The 24,603-nt window shown below is 44.3% G+C and overlaps 1 protein-coding gene across 3 annotated transcripts in view; it reads right to left on the bottom strand.

Annotated features, from left to right (window-relative positions):
• Positions 1 to 24,603, bottom strand: part of LOC126285023 (uncharacterized) — an 85,871-nt gene that overhangs the window by 39,299 nt on the left and 21,969 nt on the right. For all 3 annotated transcript variants that reach the window (XM_049984334.1, XM_049984335.1, XM_049984336.1), the window contains exon 4: positions 1,722 to 1,885. In XM_049984334.1, coding sequence (XP_049840291.1) covers positions 1,722 to 1,885 — 164 coding nt within the window. The remainder of the gene's footprint in view (positions 1 to 1,721; positions 1,886 to 24,603) is intronic.

Raw genomic sequence — 24,603 nt, 5'->3', positions numbered from 1 at the left:
CATCTTCTATCACCAAAGGTATTCAGATCTAAATTGTCAATAGCTATTTTACTACCTATATCTACGTGCATACTCTGCAAGCTGAAGTATGATGACTACTAGTAATTTCATTTCCTGATCCACTTACAAAAAGGGCGAGGTAACTATGTTCTTAAATTTCATGTGGAACATTACTATGGAAAATAATCCAAAGCCATACACCAAGAACTCTAGCTCTCCTTGCATGAAGTGAGCATTAGACTACTAATGCTTTCAAACTGTTTGATAGAACTTAATATTCTTTCGGCTGGTAGCCTGTAAAGTATTATATTCCAGCTTCCTTTTCATTTTGCTTCACTGATACTAAAGTGTCAGTTTTGTTTCTAAATGAATGTTTTGATGAATTACACATTGATCCGCACAAGATGTAATAGCCTGCTGCACTGGCAATTTCTAACACCTATTCTGCAGCATTTTTGTTTGAAAAAACTTACCCAATGAAAACAATCACTTTACTGGGACAGAATGGATACCGTCTTTGTCAAAATGAATGTAACTAGTAATGAGCTACACAAATAGCCTTTAACCAGAAATGTCCAGATGCATATCAAATTACATATGATCTCTATAACAACAAAGCTCAACATGTGGATGGAAAAAGAAACAGTTCATTCATTGTTTTGTGGCTAGGTATGACCACAGACTTACATTACCAACATCGATACACAAGCACCAATTATGTGAAACTTTGTTTGTTCTATTCATTTAGAAGACTGAAAATACTGTATGTAGTAGAAACCTGCTTGACATCTAATTTCTTGACTTCTGGAAAATCTTTGATACTTTTATGAATAGTTTCCCACTAAACAAAACAGCAACACAAATATTCTTAGGTATCAATCATGGCTTTGTTGTAGGGACAATCCTGCCTTTACATTTTTAGAGAAACCATGGAAAGTCTAAATCCAAATGACCCATTCCCCATCCTCCAATTTAAGCACTGTGTCATTTATGCCAGTGGCAAAATTAGAGGAATTTAGGTTCATATCCCTAAAACTGACAAAGGGCACAGGTACAACGTAAACGGTTAGATAAAAAAGAAATCTACTCACCTAGTGGCAGCAGGAGAACACACACACACACACACACACACACACACACACACACACACACACACACACACAGAGAGAGAGAGAGAGAGAGAGAGAGAGAGAGAGAGAGAGAGGTACGTTTAACTTTTACAAGCTTTCGGAGATAGTGGCTCCTCCTCCTCTGAGGAAAGGAGTTGAATGAGAAGGAAGAGAGGGGAACAGAAAGGACTGGAGAGGTTTAGGTTTAGGAAAGGGGGTACAGTTCAGAAAAGTTACCCAGAACCTGGATCAGTGGAGACTTAATGGACGGAATGAGAAAGAATAGTTTTCCTTCTCATCCCATCCACTAAGTCTCCCTCAACCTGGCATTCAAGGTGAGTTTCCTGAACGGTATCCTCTTTGCTAAACCTCTCTAGTCCTTTCCCTTCACCCTTTTTCATTCCCCTTTAATTCTTGTGCCATAAGAAGGAACCACTGGCTCCGAAAGCTTGCAAAAGTTAAACCTTTTTGTGTGTATGTGTGTTCTCCTGCCACTGCTTGATGAGTAGATTTTTTATCTATCTATTTACATTATATTGTCACTAATCAATTACTTTCTTTGTTGTATTGGCCCAAAGGACATACACAGTGTTATAAAATATTGTAACTTACCTTTCATCTTTAGAATCAAAGCGTTGTTGACAAATACGACACCGGAATCCAACTTTAGACTGAGCACTGTGCTTCATACGGAAGTGAATAGCATAAGCTCGTTTGCTCCACAGTACTTTTCCACACAAGCCACAATCTCTTCTCCTCTCCTCTGAATGTACATTCTGCAACAATATCATCATTTTCAGCAAAAGTTGGAATGTTCTGAAATTACACTAAAAACTGTTACTCTTTTATTATGACAATTACCAACTACTAGCTGCTGATAAACCACCGCACTATGGTTTTAGTTTTCTGTCAGTAGTTTTATAAATGCTCTTTTTTTTTATTCGGACAAATATCTTACATATGAAGTAAATTGTTAAATTACATTCTTATGTACTATATTTCAGATCTGATTGTGTGGCGCGTATAGATATATACATTCTGCTTGTCCGACACGTGAAAACCCATTGTAGAGCTGACCATGTGAGAAACATGCTTCCTTCAAATTATCTCTGCAGTGGTGAAATATTTGGCCCTGAGCCTTATTATTATTAATTGCTGGTTTCACAGGAAATTTTACTATTTTCTAAGAAAATGGCATATGAGTTACCAATGGGATTCTTGACGTGAACACCGATTTTCCTTTTTGTTTACCAGTTAAAATCATTGCTTCAATAATATTATGAAATAGTTGTTTGACACACATTATTGTGCCATTACATAATTTGGGTACGTTAATATTTCATAATAGTGTTGCAGATACTGAGTCATAGATAGGCGCAACAAAATGACTCTCACGATTATAGTTTTCGGTCATTAAGGCCTTCGTCAACAAAAGACAGAAACAAAAGCACACGCATGCGCCCCCCCCCCCCCCCGCCCCGACACACACACACACACACACACACACACACACACGCACACACACACACACACACGACTGCAATCTCAAGCAACTGAAACCACACTGCGAGCAGCAGCACCAGTGCATGAAGGGAGTGATGACTGGGTGTGGGTAAAGAAGTGGCTGGAGCGGGAGGGCGAGGGATAGTATGGTGGGTGTGACAGACAGTGAAGCGCTGCAGGTTAGACTCAGGATAGGGGAGAGGTGCGGTTGGGGTGGGGAGGGGGGGGGGGGGAGAGTAGAGGAAAAGGAGAGAAATAAAGAGACTGGGTATGGTGATGGAATGACGGCTGTGTAGTGCTGGAATGTGAACAGGGAAGAGGATGGATGGTTCAGGATAGTAACCAATAAAGATTGAGGCCAGGAGGGGTACGGGAACGTAGGAAGTATTGCAGGGGAGTCCCCATATGCACAATTCAGAAAAGCTGGTGTTGGTGGGAAGGATCCATATGATACAGGCTGTGAAGCAGTCAATGAAATAAAGGATATCATGTTTGGCAGCGTGTTCAGCAACAGGATGGTACACTTGTTACTAGGCCACAGTTTGTCGGTGGTCAGTCATGCGGACAGACTGCTTGCTGGTTGTCATGTCTACATAGAATGCAGCACAGTGGTTGCAGCTTAGCTTGTGGACCACACAGGTACATCTACATTTACACTCCGCAAGCCACCCAACGGTGTGTGGTGGAGGTAGCCCTGCCTTTGATGGGAGAGGTGATGTTAGTGACCAGACTAGAGTAGGTGTATTCTTCTGCAGTGTCAAACAGATCTGAATTGTTTAGTATTTTGGTCTTCACTGTATCATCCTCCATTTCATTGTCTTTTCTGGCAGAGTGTCTGGACAAGATGACTTCAGTATGTTTCTGCTTTCACTTTCAAACAAATTAATTAGGATTTCTGGCATGTCAGTAGACAGAATTTTACTTCATACATGGTTCTCATTATGCTAATTTGGCTTGATTCATTGTTTGTGAGGCTTGGGCTACGTTAAAATTTGCAGGGATGCTCTCTGCTTTGGTTGAGTCACAGCAGGTTCTTTCCCATCCGCCACAACTTTGCTTCGAACATAACTAATCTAAAGTGTCTTGTGCACTACTTGTCAACATCGTACGTTGATGCTCCACATTTTCAGTGGTCGAGATGAAATTTTCACACTGACCACGCAAAACAATCTTAATTCTGTTTCTTGCCACTCTTACTAGGCAGAGAAATACCTGCCTATCTTTCTTTATACTCCTATTTAAAACCTTACTGAGTGATGCTGCAATGATTTTAACATCACTGATTCGCTGTTCGAGTAAAAAAATTTATGCATACTGGTAACAAGGAGATCTAATATGTTATTTTCATGGGTTGGTTGTCTGATTAGTTGCTCAAGACAATTTTTGGATAAAACATTTAGAAAATTTCACTTAACTCCCTATCCCTATTACCCCTCCTTGTCCTTTTGAGTCTTCCAGTCTATAGCTGGCAAGTTGACGTAAAATGGCCGTGCTGTAAAATGGCCGGGAAATTTACACAAAATTCTATCCAAGTTTCCTCTCAAATGTTCTGTCTCTACTGCTGCTAATGTAGGGGGTTTATAAAAGCATCTGATGACCATGTTTGATCCATTCATCTACACCCATATTATTTCACATTTGTAACCAGTACTAACCTCACTATGTATCATCATCATATATCTTTATGGCTATAAACACACATTCACAACCAGCTTTCAACCAACCTATGAGATAAAACATTCCAATCAGAATTTCGAATTTCACTACCCTTAATGTCTTGTTTTCAGCCAGCTTTCTGCCCTAGTATCATGAGAGCACTGTTACTGTTTTTAAGCCAGACTAATTCTGGGACCTTTCCATAGGCATCACTTCACTTAACTTGTATTACATTAACATTTTCATTCTCCTATTTGCTATGACACCCCCCACCCCCCCATGAACCTTGCCATTGGTGGGGAGGCTTGCGTGCCTCAATGATACAGATAGCCGTACCGTAGGTGCAACCACAACAGAGGGGTAACTGTTGAGAGGTCAGACAAATGTGTGGTTCCTGAAGAGGGGCAGGGCAGCAGCCTTTTCAGTAGTTGCAGGGGCAACAGTCTGGATGATTGACTGATCTGGCCTTGTAACAATAACCAAAACGGCCTTGCTGTGCTGGTACTGCGAAAGACTGAAAGCAAGGGGAAACTACAGCCGCTATTTTTCCAGAGGGCATGCAGCTTTACTGTATGGTTAAATGATGATGGCGTCCTCTTGGGTAAAATATTCGAGAGGTAAAAAAAGTCCCCCATTCGGATCTCCGGGCGGGAACTACTCAAGAGGATGTCGTTATCAGGAGAAAGAAAATTGGCGTTCTACAGATCAGAGCATGGAATGTCAGATCCCTTAATCGGGCAGGCAGGTAAGAAAATTTAAAAGGGAAATGGATAGGTTAAAGTTAGATATAGTGAGAATTAGTGAAGTTCGGTGGCAGGAGGAACAAGATTTTTGGTCAGGTGAATACAGGGTTATAAATACAAAATCAAATAGGGGTAATGCTGGAGTAGGTTTAATAATGAATAAAAAAAATAGGAGTATGGGTAAGCTACTACAAACAGCATAGTGAATATATTATTGTGGCCAAGATAGACACGAAGCCCACACCTACTACAGTAGTACAAGTTTATATTCCAACTAGCTCTGCAGATGAAGAAATTGAAGAAATGTATGATCAAATAAAAGAAATTATTCAGATAGTGAAGGGAGACGAAAATTTAATACACTCCTGGAAATGGAAAAAAAGAACACATTGACACCGGTGCGTCAGACCCACCATGCTTGCTCTGGACACTGCGAGAGGGCTGTACAAGCAATGATCACACGCACGGCACAGCGGACACACCAGGAACCGCGGTGTTGGCCGTCGAATGGCGCTAGCTGCGCAGCATTTGTGCACCGCCGCCGTCAGTGTCAGCGAGTTTGCCGTGGCATACAGAGCTCCATTGCAGTCTTTAACACTGGTAGCATGCTGCGACAGCGTGGATGTGAACCGTATGTGCAGTTGACGGACTTTGAGCGAGGGCGTATAGTGGGCATGCGGGAGGCTGGGTGGACGTACCGCTGAATTGCTCAACACGTGGGGCGTGAGGTCTCCACAGTACATCGATGTTGTCGCCAGTGGTCGGCGGAAGGTCCACGTGCCCGTCGACCTGGGACCGGACCGGAGCGACGCACGGATGCACGCCAAGACCATAGGATCCTACGCAGTGCCGTAGGGGACCGCACCACCACTTCCCAGCAAATTAGGGACACTGTTGCTCCTGGGGTATCGGCGAGGACCATTCGCAACTGTCTCCATGAAGCTGGGCTACGGTCCCGCACACCGTTAGGCCGTCTTCCGCTCACGCCCGATCATCGTGCAGCCCGCCTTCAGTGGTGTCGCGACAGGCGTGAATGGAGGGACGAATGGAGACGTGTCATCTTCAGCGATGAGAGTCGCTTCTGCCTTGGTGCCAATGATGGTCGTATGCGTGTTTGGTGCCGTGCAGGTGAGCGCCACAATCAGGACTGCATACGACCGAGGCACACAGGGCCAACATCCGGCATTATGGTGTGGGAAGCGATCTCCTACACTGGCCGTACACCTCTGGTGATCGTCGAGGGGACACTGAATAGTGCACGGTACATCCAAACCGTCATCGAACCCATCGTTCTACCATTCCGGCAAGGGAACTTGCTGTTCCAACAAGACAATGCACGTCCGCATGTATCCCGTGCCATCCAACGTGCTCTAGAAGGTGTAAGTCAACTACCCTGGCCAGCAAGATCTCCGGATCTGTCCCCCATTGAGCATGTTTGGGACTGGATGAAGCGTCGTCTCACACAGTCTGCACGTCCAGCACGAACTCTGGTCCAACTGAGGCGCCAGGTGGAAATGGCATGGCAAGCCGTTCCACAGGACTACATCCAGCATCTCTACAATCGTCTCCATGGGAGAATTGCAGCCTGCATTGCTGCGAAAGGTGGATATACACTGTACTAGTGCCGACATTGTGCATGCTCTGTTGCCTGTGTCTATGTGCCTGTGGTTCTGTCAGTGTGATCATGTGATGTATCTGACCCCAGGAATGTGTCAATAAAGTGTCAATAAAGTTTCCCCTTCCTGGGACAATGAATTCACGGTGTTCTTATTTCAATTTCCAGGAGTGTAGTCATGGGTGACTGGAATTCGACAGTAGGAAAAGGAAGAAAAGGAAACGTAGTAGGTGAATATTGATTGGGGCTAAAAAATGAAAGAGGAAGCCGCCTGGTAGAATTTTGCACAGAGCATAACTTAATCACAGCTAACACTTGCTTCAAGAACCATAAAAAAAAAATACCCGGAAATTATTAGAAGAACAAATACGCCGGGAAAATTTCAGAAGTCACAACACAATAAAAGAAGTTTGTATACATGGAAGAATCCTGGAGATACTAAGATACTAAAAGGTTTCAGATAGATTATATAATGGTAAGACAGAGATTTAGGAATCAGGTTTTTAATTGTAAGACATTTCCAGGGGTAGATGTGGACTCTGAGCACAATCTTTTGGTTATGAACTGTAGATTAAAACTGAATAAATTGCGAAAAGGTGGGAATTTAAGGAGATGGGACCTGGATAAGCTGAAAGAACCAGAGGTTGCACAGAGTTTCAGGGAGAGAGATCATAAGGGAACAATTGACAGGATGGGGGAAAGAAATACAGTAGAAGAAGAATGGGTAGATCTGAGGGATGAAGTAGTGAAGGCAGCAGAGGACCAAGTAGGTAAAAAGACTAGGGCTAGTAGAAATCCTTGGGTAATAGAAAAAATATTGAATTTAATTGATGAAAGGAGAAAACATAAAAATGCAGTAAATGAAGCAGGCAAAAAGGAATACAGACATCTCAAAAATGAGATCAACAGGAAGTGCAAAATGGCTAAGCAGGCATGGCTAGAGAACAAATGTAAGGATGTAGAGGCTTATCTCACTAGGGGTAAGATAGATACTGCCTACAGAAAAATTAGAGAGACCTTTGGAGAAAAGAGGACCACTTGTATGAAAATTAAGAGCTCAGATGGAAACCCAGTTCTAAGCAAAGAAGGGAAAGCAGAAAGGTGGAAAGAGTATATAGAGGGTCTATACAAGGGCGATGTACTTGAGGACAATAGTATGGAAATGGAAGAGGATGTAGATGAAGATGAAATGGGAGATACGATACTGCGTGATGAGTTTGACAGAGCACTGAAAGACCTGAGTCAAAAAAAGGCCTCGGGAGTTGACAACATTCCATTAGAACTACTGATGGCCTTGGGAGAGCCAGTCCTGACAAAACTCTACCACCTGGTGAGCAAGATGTACGACGAGACAGGCGAAATACCCTCAGACTTCAAGAAGAATATAACAACTCCAATCCCAAAGAAAGCAGGTGTTGGCAGATGTGAAAATTACCGAACTATCAGTTTAATAAGTCACAGCTGCAAAATACAGACACAAATTCTGTTCAGTCATATGGAGAAATCGGTAGAAGCCGACCTCGGGGAAGATCAGTTTGGATTCCGTAGAAATGTTGGAAGACGTGAGGCAATACTGACCTTAAGACTTATCTTGTTGTTGTTGTTGTTGTTGTTTTGTTGTTGTTGTTGTTGTAGTTGTCTTCAGTCCTGAGAATGGTTTGATGCAGCTCTCAATGCTAATGTATCCTGTGCAAGCTTCTTCGTCTCCCAGTACTGAATCTGCTTAGTGTATTCATCTCTTGGTCTCCCTCTACAATTTTTACCCTCCACGCTGCCCTCGAATACTAAATTGGTGATCCCTTGATGCCTCAGAAAATGTCCTACCAACCGATCCCTTCTTCTAGTCAAGTTGTGCCACAAACTCCTCTTCTCCCCAATCCTCTTCAACACCAGCTCCTTAGTTATGTGATCTACCCAACTAATCTTCAGCATTCTTCTGTAGTATCAAATTTCGAAAGCTTCTATTCTCATCTTGTCTAAACTATTTGTCGTCCATGTATCACTTCCATACATGGCTACACTCCATACAAATACTTTCAGAAGCGACTTTCTGACACTTAAATCTCTACTCGATGTTAACAAATTTCTCTTCTTCAGAAACGCTTTCCTTGCCATTGCCCATCTACATTTTATATCCTCTCTACTTCGACCATCATCAGTTACTTTGCTCCCCAAATAGCAAAACTCCTTTATTACTTGAAGTGTCTCATTTCCTAATCTAATTCCCTCAGCATCACCCGACTTAATTCGACTACATTCCATTATCCTTGTTTTGCTTTTGAAAAAAAAAAAAAAAAAAAAAAAAAAAAAAAAAAAAAAAAAAAAAAATGTTCTGCATTATTTTCCAGACACACCCTGTAGGTCTCCCAGTTTCCTCTCTGGAACACCCCATTAGGGCAGTTGCTTAGGAAAGGATTGGAACAGGAATGACAGAACTATTATAAGTCATCACAAGTTAGGGTACCAAGTGTAAGATCAATGGTCAAGAATGATATGCATAAGGGATAACACAATTCAAAATAATCAAGCAACCGTTTGATGAGGAGACCCCTACAATATTGTCTGGAATTCCCTTTTAAGAAGTAGGAAGGATGGGGGAGGGAGGTGAGTTGCCATATCAGGTTAAGTAATCAGAGTACCTGTCTGGCAGCAAGTGAATACCACAAATATTGATATGAATGGTCGTTGAAACTTTCACAGTTGCCAGCTCTAACACTGTTTCAATAGGAACCCATTCACTATACACAACTGTATAAATAAACAAGCAGACTACTACTGATGCCCCTCTAGAGGTTGGCATGAATCCTACATTATAAACAATAGGAACTGAGCTCAGGACATTGATTACAAGAATCATGGTTTTCTTGTAAAGCAATATAAACTGCACAATAGAGTGAACATAATGATGTAGTTCAGGGCGGTGGCAGTAGTACCCTTACAGTTCCACTATACAATTACCCTGGGGGTAACATGGGAAGAGAAAAACGTGTGGGGCGAAAGGAGGGGAAGGATGCAGAGGCCAGAGTAGTGAATCACAGTCCAATTTTCCTCTAAATGAGTAGGTATAATGTCCAGGTACATAAGGTCTGTGTTGGAAGATCATGAGTATCTACGAGTCTGCTGGAATCACCATCTTTGATTTCTTTGTCAATTTTTCTTTCAAACTATTGAAGGTTTTCACGGTCTAAGAAGATCTGTTGAAACAGGGTGTATGGATATGGACATGAACATGTTTGTATGAGCGCATAACAGCAAGGTCTATAGCACCCATGTGAAAACAGACTGAGACAAGTGTCAGTAAAATACACAAACAGGAAGATAAAAACAACACATAAAACACAAGTAACAAAAGTTGGAAAACTATGTGCTTATCCACACTGAACCACGGAACGGAGTATTGCGTCAGTAGTAAAACATTAACAATACAGGAAGAATGTGGTTCAAGGAGCTAAAATGATATAGCAGATGGATGTGGCTGGCTGACCACAAGAATAAAAAAAAAAAAAAAGGAGAAGCCAGCCACTCTGCAACACACTAAAACCTCCAGCCTAAACTTTAGCCCAGAGTCCAGAGACAACACAAAACCTTGAAACCATAGTCATATTCGTCTCATCTTCAGCTAAAATAGAGGGCAGATCCCGCCCAATATTTGCTTCCGCTCTTGCATCACGATATAACATTCACTCCGTTAAAATATGGTGGATAGAGATGTGCATGCCACAGTATCACAAAATGGGATCCTGTTGCTGTAGTAAAAAGCTGTGTGTGTGAGGGCACTGCCCCACTCTAAGACATGTTTGGGTAACTTCATCCTGCCTGAGGAACAGACAGGAGGAACGCCACGGCTGGGTTGTTAACTTCAACAACCGCAGCTTATTGACTGTCACCACCAGCCATTCCTCATCCCACAACTACTTGCACTTCCTGTGTAGTGCAGAAACTACAGCCTGCAAGGGAATAGGACACTGTGCCACATCCTGCCCTCTGCAGACCTCCTTGGCAGCCTAACTGACCTGTTCATTTCCCCATATCCCTACATGATCTTGCACCCAGCAGAATGACACCTGCTTACTCTGCCATTGGAGCAAGTACAGTTGGCCATGTATCAGTCAGACAAACTACTCAGCTGGCTACAGGTTCTGTAGCAATTGTAGGACACTAAGGGAATTGGAGCAAATGAAAAACTGTTTGCCCGAATATGACGCATTTGCTCCAGTGCCTTCAGGATCACGTGGAGCTCTGTTGAGAAAACAGTATACTTGTCAGGAAGGTGAATCCTCACCAGGATTCACCTTCCTGACAAGCATACTGTTGGTATATATGGTTGGGGAATAAGACAGAGTAGCCAAGGGAATTCCCTTGCTTCAAGCTATCAGTGTACACTATTGAGAAACCGTGATGCATATCTAAAATGTTAAAAAACAGAGATTGAAATGAAAAATCTGACATACAACCTTTCTTAAAATTCCTCATGTCTAAAATAAGTCTGGGCCACCAGAGAAGCCAAGGTGGAAACCTGCTCCTACCGCAATGTAAAACATTAAGACTGTTCTGTGCATGAATCCCATAGGACCTCATTGCCTGTTGCCGGTTACGAAAAAGTCTTTCCAATGGTAACTGAGCAATGGTATGGGTGTGTATGGTGTGGGCAGTGTTTTATATGCCTGGCGCATCATAAGTGACCGTTGCTTGATGGGAAGGGACAGTTCACCAGTCTCTGCACAGAGACTTGGTACGGGATTTGTTATCAATGCCCCAGGGGCTAACCGAATCCCTTCATGGTACAGCATATTCAACATCTTGCAGACCCATACACGACGCACCCATAGTAGACCTGAGATCACACAAATGCTCCGTAAAACCAGAGCAGACAAGACCTGTCTGCTCTCCATATACTGCGGCTAAGACATTTTAAAATACTTAAAGCAGTAAGTGACCGTCTTTTCAGATCCTTAATGCACTAACCACATACCGTATTAACTCGAATTTAAGCCGCACTTTTTTTTCCCAGTTTTTGTAATTCAAAAAACTGCCTGCGGCTTAGAATCGAGTGCAAAGCAAGCGGAAATTCTGAAAAATGTTGGTAGGTGCCGCCACAACTAACTTCTGCCATCGAATATATGCAGCGCTACACAGGCACGCTTTGTAGACACAATGATAAATACTGGCGCCAAAGCCTCTGCATCAGTAAATACATTTAAAAAAAAAAAAAAGGATGGAAGACTAGCTTTTTTTCTCCGCCCCGAGTTTCGCCCACTGCATTTTCATACATTATCCAACGAAGTAAATACAAATTCCGTATTGTTCCTCTTCGAATGTAGCAGAATTTCAATGTACTTCGAAAATCCGGCTTAGATTCGAGTAAATATGGTAAGCTTAGAGTCAAATATGAGGCCCAGAAACCTCATCGTGTCTTTAAAAGTAAAGACAGTGTCCCTCTTCCTCAACTCAAGAAAGTTTCACACTTAGCGTGCCGCCGACGTAATGTTACATCTCAGCAGTTACAATGTTTCTCTGGGGCATCAAACATATATTTACAACTACCGCGAAGTCTGAGTGGTCTGCGGCTTCGTAGTTTCAACTGTGAGCACTAGATGGCAGCAGTGAACTCAGTGGAATACTTTGTGTTTATGAAAGACTTTGTTATTGTAGCTTACTTTATAAACAGTGGCATCCTCTCAGTTTCATCTGTTTTGAGTGTTTTCATTTTGTTTTTCTTTTCGATATGTGCAGTGAACAGGATAAATGTTTGGAGGAAAAGATTTATGAAGTCCTTGATGAGTTTTCAGATGGTGAAATAGGGCTGTCTGATGATGATTCGGATTACACGTCATCTGAAAATAGCAGTAAGTCAAGATTTGTTGCAGATTTTGAGGCTGCAAATGGTTTTTTTGCTAGCTTCCCAGAATTTTATATTATGAATTATGCTCCTGTTCAATTGGAAAGGCTGGAAGAAAGTACACCTCATATGAGTGCACTGAATGTAATGTTGGGTTGTGCTGCTTGAAAGTTTACGACACCGTTGTCCACCGCAAAATTGTGTACTAAACTTATGCTTAATTGTGTACTGAACTTATGCTTATTGTTATTTTTCTTTATTTCAAGTGTTTTGTAAATATTTTTAGAGGATAATAGCATGTTTCATTGTACATAGCAGTACTGTAATTCTTTTTCAATTTTTTTCAGGCAATAAATATCACTGACTTGGAATTTTGTTGATGCCTTCAAATTTTAATTGACTGACCCCAAAATTTGAGTACTTAACATAAAAAGTTCAATAAACATAAAAATGTTTTGGAATTCCAGTAACAGTGAGCTGTAAAGCAGTAATAAATTACAGAAAGACACTGACTTTACCCAGTCCGCAGGTGACGGCAACTACAAACTTTGTAAGTGATAAAATGAGACAAGAACAGTTAAAAAGAACACACACAGACTTCTCGGTGGGAAACTCTTCTGCGCCCATTCATCCAAATGCCAAAGAGTTAGTTGCAACTGAGGTGGTGTCGTCGTGAGGCCTGAAGAAGAGCAAAACACAGAGAAGTCATCCACAAACAAAGAGTACTGGACAGGACTTTTCACTATGGATGTAATGCTATTAATAGCTATGGCAAAGACAGTCACACTTAAAACACAACCTTGAGGGCCACCGTTCTCATGCTCAAAGAAATCAAACAGGACATCACCAGCTCAGTATCTAAAATATCGTGGTGACAGGAAGAACTGGATAAAAAGGAGAAGACAACCACGAAAACCCCATTCATGAAGCTGCTCCAGGATAACATGCCTCCAAGTAGTATCATAGGCCTTCTTGATGTACCTAGAAAATATACCTAGAATATAAACCTAGAACAAAAATGTACCCAGATGATGATGCCTGCATAGGAAAGTCTATTGTATAAGCTGCCTGCAGGAGGGAAAGATTATCAAAGGTGGAGTGATACCTCCTGAACCTACTTTGAAAGCGACTAAGGAGTTGCCTGGATTCTAAGATACAGACAAGGCGGCAGTTGACCATCCGCTCCAAGGCCTTCCCCATGCAGCTGGTGAGGGCAACACTACAGTAACTACTTGGGCATGTACGGTCTTTCCCATGTATTAAAAAAGGAGTTAGAGTTGCTTCATGCCCAAATGGTATTAAAAAGTGCGAAAAGGATATTTTTATTTTGTCTTGTTAGGTGCCGCAGCATACTGTAATGGATCCTGTCGTGACCAGGGGATGTGTCACGAGCCACAAACAATGCAGAATAATCCAGTTCCCATATGGAAAATGGGCAGTTGTAATCTTCATCAGAGGTGGACAGAGGTCCAAACTACATCTTTCAGCAACCACTTTATGGCGCTGGAAACCTGGACCTTGACTAGATCTTGGAGTAACTGGCAAAATATGCGTCTGTAATCTGGGAAATGTCTCACTGATTGGTTTGAAGAATCCCATTCCCCAGTACAGCAGCCATGGGGCACCTGGCTCCTCTCCCATAAATTCTCCTGAAAGTCTCCCACACAATGGAACTTTTGGGGGAACAATTAATGGTGTTCAGGAGCTGTCGCCATGACCTCTTCTTGCTCTCTCCAATAATTCAACGACACACTGCCCTCACCAACTAAAGGCTGCAAGACACTCTGTAGTAGGCCAAAACTTCAACCTATGCAGTGCCGCATGCCTGGTCCTGATTGCAGAGCAGCATTCAGCACTCCACCAAGGAACAGGCTGCCTCTCATCTGTTGTCCCATGGACTGTGGAATGGAAGCTGCAGCACATGGTGGATCATTTTAGTAATATGATCCACCCATGCCTCGACATTCGCACAATGTTCAAACTGGGCTAACTGGCTATTAAGTGTCCAGTCAGCTCTACCGAGCACCCATCACGGCAGTTTCCTTTCAGGTTCCATCCCATCTCAAAATAATCCAGATCGGGAAATAATCACTTCTGTGCAAGTCATCAACCACTTCCCATAGAGCAGTGTGAGCAAAAGCTGGAGAGCAAAGCGAGAGGTCAATGGCAGAGAATGACCCAGTTGCTGTGCAGAAGTGAGTGCTCTGCCCCGCATTTAGCAATTATACGTATGATGACACTAGAAGCTTCTCAATTCCTCTACCCTTGGTGCAGATAGTTGCAGAACTCCAAAGCACATTGTGTGCATTAAAATCACCACAGAGGATGAAGCAGTGGGGGAGCTGTGTAATAAGGTTGGTTAGGGTCTCTTCAAGTGTATCATTGGGAGGGGGGGCAGCAAGAAAAGGAAACATATTGTCAACGGATGATGCATGTACACTGATACAGCAACTGCTTGTAAAAACATCAGTGAGGGAGGCAGGAGTGGTAGTCAGAACTAAACAAAATACCTATGCCTTCTCTAGCCCTCTCTCCGCTCAGGACATCCTTTTTGTGAAGTACATAGCCTTGTAGCTCAGGGATGTACAATTGACGGAAATCAGTCTCCTGGAGACACAGACACTGTGGTCTACCCCGAGATAAGTGACGGAGTTCCTCCACATGTGTCCTGAACCCCTGCAAGTTCCACTGTAGGATGGGAGCCATTTCACTGATGTGGTTTTAATTCACCCTTATCTTTTCACCGTGGAGGTGAAACATTTATAGAACAAGGGAGAACAGAAGGCTGCCTGGATCCAAGGCTTCTAACCCCATGATGTCCTCCTCATAAGTCATATGTGAAAGAATGATGTCTGACGGCACTTGGTCTTGAACCTTTCCCTGCACCCTATACCTTCATGGGTGGTGCAGAAAGGGGGCGTTGATAGGCACTGTGCTTGTTGTGCGCCTTCTTGACCCTCACTACAGAACTGTTGCTGGTGTTTTCTGGTTAGTCGGTTGGTTTAGAAAGGAGGAGTGAGGGAGGGGGGATCAAACTGCAAGGTCATCAGCCCCTTGTTTCCAGTAGAACAATTACCCAAGGGAAGGAAGAAAACAAAGACGACGTACGGCACAATAATAGGAGATAGGAAGAACCAGGAGAATGACAGAAGGACAACAAACACTATAATGGACGAAACAGGAAAAGATACCCTCAGGGTGATGCAAAAAACAGAGAGAGGAGATTAAAAACAAGAAAGCAGATTACCATGGCTGGCTGACCATGAGAATAAAAAAAGAAGAAGCCAGCCACTCTGCAACACATTAAAACCTGCACCCTACAAGCCCTAGGGTGGAGGACAAAGAGGGTCAAAGGACATGTGCTGAAACTCAGATCAAATGATAAAACCCACCCACGCGATTAAACATAAAACTAAAGCTGCTGTAGAGGTATTGTCGGCCAACACCGAAGGTAGGGTGCTGGAAAAGTTAAAAGTCCGCCGCAAAGTGGCTAAAAGTGTACAGCCCAGCAAGACGTGGACGACTGTCATTTGGGAGCCATAGAGACACTGAGGTGGGCCCTCGCGATGGAGGAGGTAATCGTGTGTGAGCCATGTATGGTCAACGTGGAGTCTACAAAGGACAAGAAGCCGCAGGGAAGACTTCCATACATTTGCAGTCTCCTTAATGACGTGCAGTTTGTTGTGCATACTTTGTCTCCCAAAGCCGAGAAACCTTGCAGTGTAAGACAGAACACAGGTCAGTTTCAGAGATGCCCATCTCCAGGAGCAGTTTCCGTGTAGCCTGTTTGGCCAGCCTGTCAACAAGTTCATTGCCTGGGATTCTTACGTGTCCTGGGGTCCACCTAAACAACAATGAACAATTGGAACATTCCAGGGCAAAGATGGACTCTTCGATGTTTGCTACCGAAGGACGGCGAGGGTAGCATTGGTCGATAGCTTGTAAGCTGCTCAGAGAATCATAACACAGAAGAAACAACTCACCTGAACATGAATGGATGTACTGAAGTGCACGAGATATGGCCACAAGCTCTGCAGTGAATAAATACACTGCAGCCAGTGGGCAAGGAATGCTGTTCAATATGGCCTCTGTGGACATAGGCAAAGCCGACATTACCATCAGCCATCGAGCCATCGGTGTAAACAACTTCTGAGCCCCAGAACACGCCAAGAATTGAGAGGAAATGACAGAGGAGAGTGGCAGGGTTAACGGAGTCCTTAGGGCCATGCAAAAGGTCCAGACGAAGATTCAGCCGAGGTGTACACCATGTAGGTGTACATGAATGGACCTCAAGTAGAGGTGGTAAAGGGAAGACTGCAGTTCAGAGAGACGGGATTGCACGCGAACTGCAATCATGAGCCCTCACCCGGGCCACCAATGTGGGAGATGAACTGCCGCGGATGGGAAAAGGAGTCGGTAATTCGGATGCTCAGGAGAACTGCGAATGTGTGCAACATAACTGGCGAGCAGTTGTGCATGTCGGATCCACAATGGAGGGACTCCAGCCACCACCAGGACACTCGTCACTGGACTCATTCTTAAAGCTCCCATCGCTAGGCGTATGCCATAGTGGTACACTGGGTCGAGTATACACAACACTGAGGGCGCCGTCGAAATGTAAACCAGACTCCCATAGTCAAGGCAGGATTGAAAACGGGGCTCTGTGGAGCTGCAGCAGCGTAGAGCGATCTGCACCCCAGTTGGTGTCGCACAGGCAGCGGAGAGCATTGAGGTGCTGCCAGCACTCCTGCTTAAGCTGATGAAAGTGAGGTAACCAACTCAAGCAGGTGTCAAAAGCCAGTCCTAAGAACCTATCTATCTCTATTACAGTGAGTGGATCAGCATTAAGATAAAGTTCAGGTTACGGATGAACGGTACGATGCTGACAGAAGTGCATGACACACAACTTCGCGGCTGAAGCTGGAAGCCGTGGGCTAGAGCCCGTGATTGCACCTTGTGAATGATTCCCTGTACGCGCCGCTCAGCAACACCAGTACTGGAGGATCAATACGAAATTCAGAAGTCATACGCATATAGAGAATGGGAGACCGGTGACCCTACAGCCGTTGATGGCCACTAAAATAGATATACACTCAATACAGAACCATGCGGAACACCGTTCTACTGAATAACGAGGGTTATTATGGGAGGCACCAACTTGGACATGGAAAGAATGCAGCAACAGAAAGATCTGGATAAAAATCGGGACCCCACTCATACAACATGGCAAGGATATGATGCCGCCAGGTCGTGTCGTATGTTTTAAGAAAGTCAAAAAAGAATGCAACCAGATGCTGGGATCTGGGAAAGGCTGTCCGGTTGGCAGACTTGAGGGACACAAGATTATCAGTGGTAGAGCGACCCTGCCGGAAGCCGCCCTGACATGGAGCCAGTAAACCACGTGACTCCAGGACCCAACCCAACTGCCGACACACCATATACTCCAGTAGCTTACAGAGAACGTTGGTGAGGCTGATAGCTATCCACATCAAGCGGATTTTTACCAGGTTTTAGCACCAGAATGATGATGCTCTCCTGCCACTGCAATGGAAAGATGCCGTCCCACTAGATCCGGTTGAAGATGACGAGGAGATATCACTTGTAGTCAGACGAGAGACGTTTTATCATCTGACTGGCCCAGGAGCTGTGTCGGAGCAATGTGCAAGGGTGCTGAGGAGCTCCCACTCTGTAAGTGTGGCATTATAGGGTTCAGTGTGGCGTGTAGTGAACGAGAGGATTTTCCTTTCCATCCGCCGTTTGAGGGTGCGAAACGCTAGGCGGTAGTTCTCCAACACAGAGGGTCAAGCACAGTGCTCATCAAAGTGTTCAGCAAATGCGTTTGCATCGGTAGAGAGCAAGTCATTGATGTTAATGCCAGGGACAGCTGTTGGGGCCTGGTACCCACAAACACATCTGATCTTCGTCCAGACTTGAGAAGGTGACGTACGGCACCCAATGGTCAACAAGTACCACTCCCAACACTCCTTTTTCTGTGTATTATAAGCAGGTGAATGTGAGCACGGAGCCACTTAAAGGCTATTAGGTGCTCTAGGGAAGGGTGCTGCTTATGTTGCTGTAGAGCTCACCAATGCTCTTTAATTTCCTCAGCGACTTCCAGCGACCACCAAGGGACTGTCTTTTGCTGGAGGCACTCTGAAGAATGAGGGATCGCGTTTTCCGCTGCAGAAATTATCGTTGTAGTGACCTGCTCAATCACAACATCGATGGCACCACATAGGGGAGATTCAACAGTGACAGCAGAGGTGATGGGCTACCCAGACTGCCTTGTTTAAAGCCCATCTGGGTAGCCATCTGTGGGCATGATGCCAAGAGAGAGGAAGATGGGGAAGTGGACACTACCACACAAGTCATCATGTGCTCTCCAGTGGATGGATGGAGAAGTCCAGGGTTAAAAATGGGTAAGTCAATGGCTGAGTAACTGCCATGAGCCACAATGAAATGTGTGGCAGCCCCAGTATTTAAGAGGCAGAGATTGAACTGAGACAGTAGAGTTTCGACATCTCTGCCTCGGCCAGTAAGCATGGTGCTACCCCACAAGGGGTTATGGGCATTAAAATCTCCCAAAAGCAGGAAAGGTTTAGGAAGTTGATCAACCAGTGCAGCCAATAAGTTCAGGTGTACCGCACCATATGGAGGGATACATACATTGCAGACAGTTATTTCCTGCATCATCCATATCCTGACAGCCACAGTCAAGAGGAGTTTGAAGGGGCACAAGTTCACTACATACCGAGTTCAGGACATGAACACAAACTCCACCTGACACACTATTATATTCGCTATGGTTCTTTTAATGTCCCTTATAGCTGCGAAGGGCAGGGGTCTGCACTGCTGGGAACCAAGTTTCCTGGAGGGCAATGCAGAAAGCAGGTGTAAAGGTTAACAGTTGCCATAGCTCAGCCAGGTGGTGGAAAAAACCGCTGGATTCCCACTGGAGGATGACGTGATCGTGAGACTGGGAAGGCATGAAACACTCAATGAGGTAATCTACACCTCAGGGTCATCTGCTGTCACTGACTTATTTCCTGAACAGGCTATATCCATGTGTCTGAGGGTCTGGCGAGATCTAAGTCCTCAGTAGATGCCACAGTCTTCACCTCATCCTCAGACACCGAGCTTGTAGGCAGTGGTGGTGTGGGTGCCACCACAATTCCCTTGGTCTTCGGGGCCTTCTTTCTCGATTTCTCTCACTGATTCTTGGCTTTCTCTGGCTGGGGGCTTCACTGATTCAGTCTCCGGCACTGAGGATGATCGTGAAGCCATACAACCAACTGCTTTTGGGCACTTCAACCACTGGCGGGTGTCATCTTTCCCACTAGCAGAAACCTGTGAAGGCAGTGACCCAAGGGACCGCTAAGTAGCGAGAGGAGCCAAAGAAGACTTATGCTTCTCCGGCTGAGAAGTGGGGACTGGTGTCCCTGATGGTTGGGGGAGACAGTGCTCCTGAGATAGGTAGTGCGGGAGCAACATAGAGGGAAGTGCTGCCCCACCATCAAGGGGGCAGGTGTAGTCTTCCGGCTCTGAGAGCTGACTGGAACTTGCAGAACTGATGGGGCTACAACTGTTCTCGTAACGGCAGCATAAGGGGAGGTCAGAGCCACAGCATGTAGGCGCTCAAATTTCCTCTTGGCCTCAGTGTAGGTCAGTCGGTCCAGGGTCTTGTATTCCATGTTTTTCCTTTCCTGCAGTCTGGTGAGCAAGGAGAACAATGCTCTCTGCAGTTGACACAGATGGGAGGCAGGGCACATGGAGTATTGGGATGGAATGGACGTCCACGATCTTGACCTGTGATGCTGGAAGTACAGGGGAAAGACATATGGCTGAACTACCAGCACTTAAAGCACTGCACTGGGGTAAGGATATGTGACTTGACATCACAGGGGTAGACCATCTGCTTGACCTTCTCAGGTAATGTGTGACCCTCGAAGGCCAAGATGAAGGCACTGGTGGAAACCTGATTATCCCTCAGACCCTGATGGAAGCACCATACAAAATGAACTCCTCGTCGCTCTTAAGTTGGCACGCAGCTTGCCGTTGGACAGCAAAAGAAGGTCCTTGTGGAATATAACCCCTGGACCATATTTAAGCTCTTATGAGGTTTGATGGTAACAAAAACATCTCTCAGCTTGTCACAAGTGAGTAATGCCCGTGACTGGGCAGAAGATGCCATTTCTATCAAGACTGACGCTGACTGCATTTTGAACAAGCCCTTCGTCTCCCCAAAGTTGTCCTCTAAATACTCTACGAAAAACTGAGGCTTTATTGAGACAAAGAAGTCCCCATCAGGTCTCGTACATACATGGTACTGGGGCGAATAAGGTTCAGTGCCATCCTTAACCTGGCGTTCCGTCCATGGTGTGGCCAGGGAGGGGAACGATTTAGGATTATACTTCCTTGTATTGTACTGAGACTTTGAATGCTTAGTTACTGCTGGCATATGACCACCAGCAAGTGATGACGCGGTACACTTCATTGCGCGTTATCCGCCCTGATGCCACCAACTTCGACCAGGGGCCTCCCCACAGGCGCTCCCAGACGCAGCAAAAGCCACCTGGCAGGATGGTCATTGCCGGGAGTCCCGATGCCCCAGGTTGACAGGCATCTACTCCTTTGCATATGTGGGGAGTTAGTGGCACAGGCATCAGCAGAGCAATCCATGTGTAGTCATGGGGCTACAACCAACAGTGTAAATGGCGGCCACACCACAGTGGACTGGCTACTGTGCTGGATATGAAGTGCAAAGAATTCCACGGTCCTCGTCGGTGGAGAAAACAACACTGCATAGCGGATGAAAGAAAACGCACTCAGGAAGGTGTCTTCTTTCTAGAGATGGAGGAGAGCGGGACTGCAATGCCATTACGAGAAAGTGGGATAAAGCTCTCAATGCACAATGGACAGGACACATAATGTAAGGCGCCCTTCCCCAATTGGCTCACTCTTCGGGAAAATGTTGAAAAATGGATGTCAACCCTACAGGGGACCATCACATAAAGGCCGAAAGGTGAGAGACTCCTTTTAGTCGCTTCTTACAACAGGCAGGACAACTTAGGGCCTATTCTAACCCCCGGGCCCGCAGGGGTGTCTTTTCTGTGGTAGCTGCTTGGATTGCTTTATCCTTACTCATTTTGCCTTGGCATGTACACAGGCAAGTACAGGTGCTGGTGGTGGATAGTAGTGCACTGCACAACATCTGCATCGAGGTGTCGACTTTAGGAACAGGTTTCTGTGCCATGTAAGCATAAGCATTGGTAAAGAATGGAGGTTTCGCCACCTTATATTCCTTTTTGGCTTCAGCATAGGGGATCCCCTTTGCGACATAGTTCCTGAATTTTTCGTTCCTCTGAAAAAACAGGGCAGACTCAGTTCCAGAATGGGTGGCTGCTAGAGCAGTTAATGCAGAGTGCTGGAGATGGACAGTCGATACCAGCTTCATGGGCTGCCTTTCCACATTTCCCAAAGGTTACTTCACCCCTACAACTCAGCGTAGTGTGACCAACACTGGCATTTGTAGCACCACATGAGTTGGGTATGTAAGACCTAACCCTAAGTTGGAGGAAACCTGCAATGATGTGGTCAGGCAACGTTGGAGAATTACAGGTCACAATGAAGGTGGCGGTCTTCTCAATTTCTCCACTATTCCTACCCATCCTTTGCTCTACATCCTCTATCCCCTGTAATGCCCATTCCTGTTTAAGTTTGGCTATGTCGATATCTATTATATCACGGACTGTGATCACACCCTTGCTGAAGTTAAGGAATTATGCAGTTCAACAGTTACATCATATTCACCCAATTTTCTGGTCTTCATAAGTAGTTCCACCTGCTTTGCCCTGTTAGTCTCAACCAGTAGGGAACTACTCCGCAGTCACTTAACAGACTTTAGGCTTCCCGCAAGTCCTTCCAAACCTTTCACCTACATCTAGAACATGGTTGCCCTGCAATTCACGCTCAAGTGCCTGGCAGATGGTTCATCAAACCATTTTCATACTACTAATCTAACATTCTATTCTCGAATGGCACGTGGGAGAAAGGAACACTTAATTCTTTCCGTTCGAGCACTGATTTCTCTTCTTTTATCATGATGATCATTTCTCCCTATGTAGGTAGGTGTCAACAAAATTGGTAATTGAAATTTCGTAAATAGATCTTGCCGCAAAGAAAACCGTCTTTGTTTCAGTGACTGCCACCCCAGCTCGTGTATCATATCAGTGACACTCTCACCCCTATTGCGCAATAACACGAAATGGGCTGCCCTTCTTTGCACTTTTTCAATGTACTCCACCAACCCTACCTGGTAAGGATCCCACACCGCACAGCAATATTCCAGCAGAGGACGGGCAAGTGTAATGTAGGCTGTCTCTTTAGTGGGTTTGTCGCATCTTCTAAGTGTTCTGCCAACAAAGCACAGTCTTTGTTTTGCCTTCCCCACAATATTATTTATGTGGTCTTTTCAATTTAAGTTGCTCTTAATTGTTAGTTGCTCTTATTTAGTCGAACTGGCAGCCCTTAGATTTGTGCGATTTATTGTATACCCAAAATTTATTGGATTTTTTTTTTAGTACCCATGTTGATGAAATCGCACTTTTTTTTTTTTTTTTTTTTTAAAAGAGCCAATTGCCACTTTTCACACTGTACAGAAATTCTCTCTAGATCATTTTGTAATTGGAATTGATCTTCTGATGAGTTTACTAGACGGTAAATTACAGTATCATCTGTAAACAATCTAAGGGGGCTGCTCATATCACCACCTAGATCATTTATATAATCAGGAACAGTAGAGGGCGAACAGCACTACCTTGTGGAACACCAGATATCTCTTCTGTTCTACTCGATGATTTACCATCTATCACTACGAACTGTGACCTCTCTGAGAGAAAATCACGAATCCAGTCACACAACTGCAACGATACTCCATATGCACGCAATTTGATTAATAGTCGCTTGTGAGGAATGGTAAAAAAAGCCTCCTGAAAATGTAGGGATATGGAATCGATCTGAGATTCCTTGTCGACAGCACTCATTACGATATTTTCTGAATCTGTGTTGGTTATGTATCAATAAGTCGTTTTCTTCAAGGTGTTTCATAATGTTCAAGTACAGTACATGCTCCAAAATCCTACTGCAAATTGAGCTCAATGATATGGGTCTGTAATTCAATGGGTTACTCCTATTTCCTTTCTTGAATATTGGTGTGACCTGTTCTACTTTCCAGTCTTTAGGAACAGACCTTTCATCAAGTGAGCGGCTGTATATGATTGCTAAGAAAGGTGCTATTGTGTCTGCATGCTCTGAAAAGAACCTGACTGGTATACCATCTGGACCGGAAGACCTGCCTTTCTTAAGTGATTTGAGATGTTTCGTAACACTTAAGATATCTCCTTTTATGTCACTAATGCTAACAGCTGTTCTGGTTTCGAATTCTGGAATATTTACTTCATCTTCTTTCGTGAAGCAATTACGGAAAACTATATTTAGTAATTCCGCTATAGTGGCACATCACCGGTAACATTCCCACCGCTATCGCGCAGTGATGGTATTAACTTATTTTGCCACTGGTGTACTTTACATAAGACCAGAATCTCTTTGAGTTTTCTACCATATTTTGATACATTGTTTCATTGTGGAAACTGTTAAAAGCATTTCGCATTGACGTCCGCACTTAATTTCAAGCTTCTGTGAAACTTAGCCAGTCTTGGGAATTTTGCATTCTTCTGAATTGATATAGAAGGGGGACACTTTTTCCAACATCCCCTCCTTCCTCTTAGTGACCAAAAACACATTTTAATTTATGACTCCTTGAGCCCTGTTACTGTAATTCACAACTGATGCAGGTTACCAAAAGGGCTAGCCTCCCTCATTTGTTTGGAGGATTGGTTATGAATACTCCCATACGGTACACCTTTCCAACTGGGAGGAGAAGAAGATTATTATTTAGAGAGTTCCATCTCAGTCCTACGAGCAGCTAGGGAAACAATGGTCCACTCATATAGTGCCCCACATGCCTGAGTGAGCCTTATACAACTAAGGTGTTGCAGGTTCCCCAGAGGTTGCCCTCTAAAGACCATTCCACCTTAACAATTATGTAGCTTATCAGCGCACAGCACTCCTTTACGGAGG

This window comes from Schistocerca gregaria, chromosome 8 (assembly GCF_023897955.1).
Source record: "Schistocerca gregaria isolate iqSchGreg1 chromosome 8, iqSchGreg1.2, whole genome shotgun sequence".
NCBI classification, from domain to species: Eukaryota; Metazoa; Arthropoda; class Insecta; order Orthoptera; family Acrididae; genus Schistocerca; species Schistocerca gregaria.
The sequence above is the reverse complement of the archived record's forward strand: the minus strand, read 5'-3'. Positions and strand labels throughout refer to the sequence as shown.